Here is a 5,084-nt window from a genome sequence, read left to right on the forward strand (position 1 = left end):
GGTCCTGGATAAGCGGAGGAAAATGGATGGATGGATGGATGTGAATGTGCTGCTGACTGTTCTTTTTACCATCATATCTGCTGCTGTTGGTCATTTGCACTGCTGTCCATGTACATTTCATAAGCTATTATGCATCCCATCACCAACACCCCTGGTGATGCTGACCACCTGACAATCTTCTTGTTGTACTGTTACTGTTTGCACATGGCTTTGAGTTTCATCGTAGCCTATTAGGTTGTACGATCTAGTTTATTCTTATTACTACTTGAATTCAGTTTTCATATTCTGTTTATTCTTTGTTTATTCTACTTTTGTTCTATTTTAGTTTCTGAAATAGTATGGGCATTCAACCTTAGGTGAGAGAGAAACAGTATTTAGATTTTTCTGTATGTCCTGCACATATAGTGAATTGACAATAAAAATCTCTGACCTCTTGATTATAATGCAGCACGAGTTAAGGTGCTCTTTTTAAAGCAAGGCATAAATGGACTGAATGTAGTTACACAACACAGGACCTGCAATAAAAGCCACATTCTCTCAAACCTTATCGCCTTTTGCTCCTGCCAACCCAGGGTCACCACGAGCCCCCTTTAATAAAAGGGATAAAGATAAAGGAACAGAAGGGTGAAATGTAGAATATAAAAATGTAGTTACTAACAATTATGGAACATGTGATTGTGAACTTACTCTCTGTCCTTTGTAACCAGGTAATCCCTGAAAAGGCAGATGAGGAATGTAACATAAATCCAGAATGTATATTATTGTGTGTATGATGCTGTAAAGATGTGACTAACCTTCGTCCCAGGTGGTCCTTTCAGTCCTGGTAACCCCATGAGTCCTGTATCCCCTTTCTCACCCTAATTTAAAAGAAATCTATATTACTGTTTGTCTTATATACTGTACTTTATTTGCGACATGCCACATACATATCTGAAGAATATCAAGATGCTTGATGTACATCATCACACCAGTAAGGAGCCATATTGCACAAAAATCTGTTAGCACCTAGTAAGATAATTACCTTGGGTCCCTGAGGACCAGGCACTCCTGGTAGTCCTTGCTTCCCTGGGAGGCCTGGAGCACCAGTCCGACCCTGGAGAAACACAAACATACTAGCACATAGTTTAAATGTTGGCTCCTTTATTTTGGAACTTGTAGAAAAGGTGATGTAAAACTGAGAGTGTTAGTTGCATGAAAGATTTTGTGACAAACTCAAATAGATTGCCTTGTCATATTCAGAAATACAAAAGCCCTGATCCATCTAATAAGAGACATTAGTTGTTTTAGCGGTTACACAGTAACAACACTGATTTGTAGTTTGGAAGTGAGAAAGAAATTATACTGACAATGCAAATTTAGTGAAATTCTGCTGAAGCTCTGGCATAGAAATTTAGTTTGTAACAGGTTCTCTTAAAGCTCATTTGCAATTTTGATGTAACACTTAAAGAATGTGTTCACTGCTTTGGGGAAATCATTTTCTCGAGTTAGATGGGACGACTGGTAGCACTTTCATGTCTGTGAAACGGATATGAAGCTACAGCTATCAGCTGGTTAGCTAACCCTAGCACAAAGACTGAAAACAGAAGGAAGCAGCTAGCCTGGCTTTGCCTAAAGGCAACAAGATCCAGCCATCTACAGCTTTAAATCTGACTAATATAGTGGGTTAGGTGCTGAACTATTTCTTGGCCAGGAGCAATGACTTCCTAGAGTCCCTACATTTTACCTGGCAGCCTCTCCCAGTACTGATCTCCTCATCTAACTCTCAGCCAGAAAGCAAATAAATGTATTTGCCAAAATGTTTTAATCCGTACCTTCTGACTGGTTTTGTACGTTCATATAAATGTTGATATTCTACCACACTTATGCTTGTTAAGATGTTTTTTTCATGGCTCAGTTTCTCCTGAAATGGTTTTCACAGGGACTATCCAGTTTTAAAATTTGTCACAATCAAATGAGCAAATCAAACTGACCTCCTATGATTTCTATTGCGGAATGACAGAGGGCAAAACCTGCAATGCCGCTGAGATTTGCTAACCAGTGGACAGGGATAAAGCCTAAATCGATCATGGAGGAGAGCGAAATATATTACACCTCAGCCTCACATCTCAGGCACCTTGGGGAGTATTCTAGGGCACCCTGCCATGCTAGCAGCATGCTCTCATTCAGCTGCCTGTCATTAAAACAGCAGCCTGTAGAGACACTGTGGACTTCTGCTGTGAGGAGTGATTTATCATGAAGAGCAAAAACACTTAGGGAGATTAAAGTACAGAAGCAGAGTTTTGGAGAAGCTGGATCAGCAGGACTGGAGTCCAGTATGGGGGCTAAGAGAGATGATGAAAAAGGAGCAGTGAAGAAGTGAGGGGGGTCAGTAAGGTGAGGAGCAGCAGGCTGACAAGGAGACATCCAGGGATGTGATCAAGCTTTGCTACATGGTTACAGAGGCCACTGAGACTAAGATAGCACGACAAATCACATCACACAAATCAAGGAGACATTGGAGGAACAGAGAGAGAGATATCCAGATCCCATTATTCCAAGGACAAGCAAGACGGACCAGAGAGAGATGTGTGAATGACACATAGAGGAGGAGTGGAGACGCTCACCTTTGACCCTGGACGTCCAATTTCTCCCTGGAGAAGAACAGATGATAGAGTGCTCATCACAACAAAGAGGAACACAAGGACACACACACACAAACACTTCTATATTTCACAAAATACACACACCTTTTCTCCTTTTGGGCCTCTTATCCCAGGTAATCCAGTGTGACCCTGAAATATGGCACCACATCTATATTCAGCTCACATATCCCATATTGAGCATGGAACATTTGTAAGAAGATCAATTCTAAAGGGGTTGCTTGGGTTTTATTTCCACAGTTGTTTCCATCTAGTGTCTTGAAATGGCAACAGTGGGCTGATTACACTGATGGATGTACATGATATAATCTGATTGAAAGCAATGCTGCTAATAATGTGAGCACAAGGTTGTGCTGTATTTTATTTGAAAGCAAAGCCTTACCTCTGGGCCAGGGGGCCCTGGAGGTCCTGGGAGTCCAGGTGAACACCCTGGTATCTCTGGTTTTTGTTCTTCCTGTTCCTCTTCTCCAAAAACATTTGGTTCTAACAGGCTAAGACCACTCTTCAAACACATAAAGAAAATCCAAAAGAATAGGTTTTCAATCAGTAGCCTACAGTAGGGCATACAAATGTGTGTTAATGAGGTGCAGGCAGGTGTATATGAGTGTGTTTGTGAAGACCTACGGGGCTGCCTCGCGTGATGTGAGACAACAGGGGTCAAACCTCACTGGCTCTCTCAGAAACCTGAGGGCTGACAGGAAAACAAAGAGCAGCAGTTTGCAGTTTGCCATATACACCCAACGTGTGGTCAGTCACTCACACGCAGCTAGACGTCTCACCTGCCTGGGCAGAGAGGAAGGTATCCATATGAGGGTGGTGGGATAAGGCCCATGCAGGACTCAAAAGAAGAATATAGAAGGACACTGCAGATTTGGCCAGGTCCATCTTGCTGGTCCACTGATCCCTGGAACACACAACACAAGCTGTCACGCATACTCCGACTCTATTTCTGCTGTCTGAACTTTAATGTACTTGCTGGCAGCTGTCACTTTTTTTTTATTCCCCCTGAGGGTGTCACTATTTCATCACCTCTCTCCCTTCTTACAGCATAATAAACTTGTTGCAGCTCCACACTGCAGCAGCTGCAGCTGCTGTAATTCCAGCTGTGCACTAACCCGTTCTGCCCTGTGCCAGAATTAGATCCTTCACTGACAGAAGTAATCTGAAGTCTATGAACAATACTAAGGATGTCACAGGCTCGTTCACACAAACAGTTACAGTATGTTCACATTTCATCCAATAAACGGTGATCAGCGATAACAGAGTCCTAGAAAATTACATCCCGTGCTGAAATGCGTACGTGTGTTTTGCAGAGATGGTGCAGCGGTTTCACACTGTTAATACCTGACTTAAATGTCAACGCTCTAAAACTATCTATTTTGCCCAATTAAATTAACATCTTGACTTAATGTCCAGCTGCTTTAAATGCAAGCAATGCCATCCATACCCGTGATTTTTTTAATACATAAGATCTCTCTTACCTTCCACTTGTAATTGGCTGCACTTGTAGACACGCTGTCTGCCTGGCGCTCTTCAGCTCACTTATATGAAACGCCCGATGTGCAGTCCTACAGACCAAGCATCCTCTGACATTTGGTGTGCTGTAGCCAATCTGGGACGCTAATTAATCGGATCCACTTATCGACCCACTTCTTTACCTCCGCCGGTCAATAACAACACAATTGTGCAGAGGGAGGATGTTTTTCTCCCCGCGCCAAGCAGAGGCCAGTGAGAGGAGCCAGCACAGAGATGGCAGCCCAGTCCCAGCGGGTCTGGATCAGAGGCTCTATAACTGTTGTGTCATCAGGATCGACTTCAGTACAGCTGGTTGGATATCTGCGACAGCTCAGGCACTTCACGTCTGCATATACTATGCACTTGAGTCCATAGTGCTGATGGTTTCTTCAACAAGCAAATGGCGCCCTCTGTTGGATGTTTTCCCCATGCCAGAAACTGTAGTCAAATTTTTTTTATTACATATTCACTGGCCACTAGAAGCTCTTGTTAGGTATTTTTTAGTCAGATAGAAATTGGATAGATACTTTATGTATTAGAAATGTTTAGTGGAGATAGGATGTCTAGTTAGACTGTTAAATGCTTAGTCATGCTTATGAGTTTCTACAGGGTACATCTGGTCAAGGATAACTAGAGAGATGAGTTGATGACTGTCAGCAGACAGGATGTTTAATATTATTATTATGATGTGTATAACTGTAGCCTTAGCCATAATATGTTCTTATGTTTAAGTCACGACATGTACTACAGGTCGTGAGAATGTTTCTAGTTACACACCACTTAACTAACAGACACACACATGCACATTGATTTGCTTCATGTTTTGACTACTGCTATGGCCAGCTGCAAAGTTGGCACCAGAGACGTCGCGGTTGACGTTCCTGTGTAGTATGGGGCTAGCCCAACCGAAGAGATAAATGTATAGGCCTG

At 42.5% G+C, this 5,084-nt stretch overlaps 1 protein-coding gene and 1 long non-coding RNA gene across 2 annotated transcripts in view; both read right to left on the bottom strand.

Annotated features, from left to right (window-relative positions):
• Positions 1–3,272, bottom strand: part of LOC109968171 (acetylcholinesterase collagenic tail peptide) — a gene marked incomplete at its 5' end in the record, with an annotated part of 8,900 nt that extends 5,628 nt beyond the window's left edge. The window contains 8 exons of the mRNA XM_020614232.1: positions 544–588; positions 688–714; positions 795–857; positions 1,022–1,093; positions 2,604–2,630; positions 2,727–2,771; positions 3,022–3,141; positions 3,264–3,272. Coding sequence (XP_020469888.1) covers positions 544–588; positions 688–714; positions 795–857; positions 1,022–1,093; positions 2,604–2,630; positions 2,727–2,771; positions 3,022–3,141; positions 3,264–3,272 — 408 coding nt within the window. The remainder of the gene's footprint in view (positions 1–543; positions 589–687; positions 715–794; positions 858–1,021; positions 1,094–2,603; positions 2,631–2,726; positions 2,772–3,021; positions 3,142–3,263) is intronic.
• A 1-nt stretch (position 3,273) lies between these two features.
• LOC109968153 (uncharacterized) lies at positions 3,274–4,520 on the bottom strand. Its single transcript, XR_002276053.1, has 3 exons — positions 4,121–4,520; positions 3,419–3,543; positions 3,274–3,330 (listed from the first exon to the last, which is right to left on the bottom strand). It is a non-coding gene; the product is annotated as an uncharacterized LOC109968153 (long non-coding RNA).
• Positions 4,521–5,084: the final 564 nt, after the last annotated feature.

Source organism: Monopterus albus, unplaced genomic scaffold (assembly GCF_001952655.1).
Source record: "Monopterus albus unplaced genomic scaffold, M_albus_1.0 scaffold143.1, whole genome shotgun sequence".
Taxonomy (NCBI): Eukaryota; Metazoa; Chordata; class Actinopteri; order Synbranchiformes; family Synbranchidae; genus Monopterus; species Monopterus albus.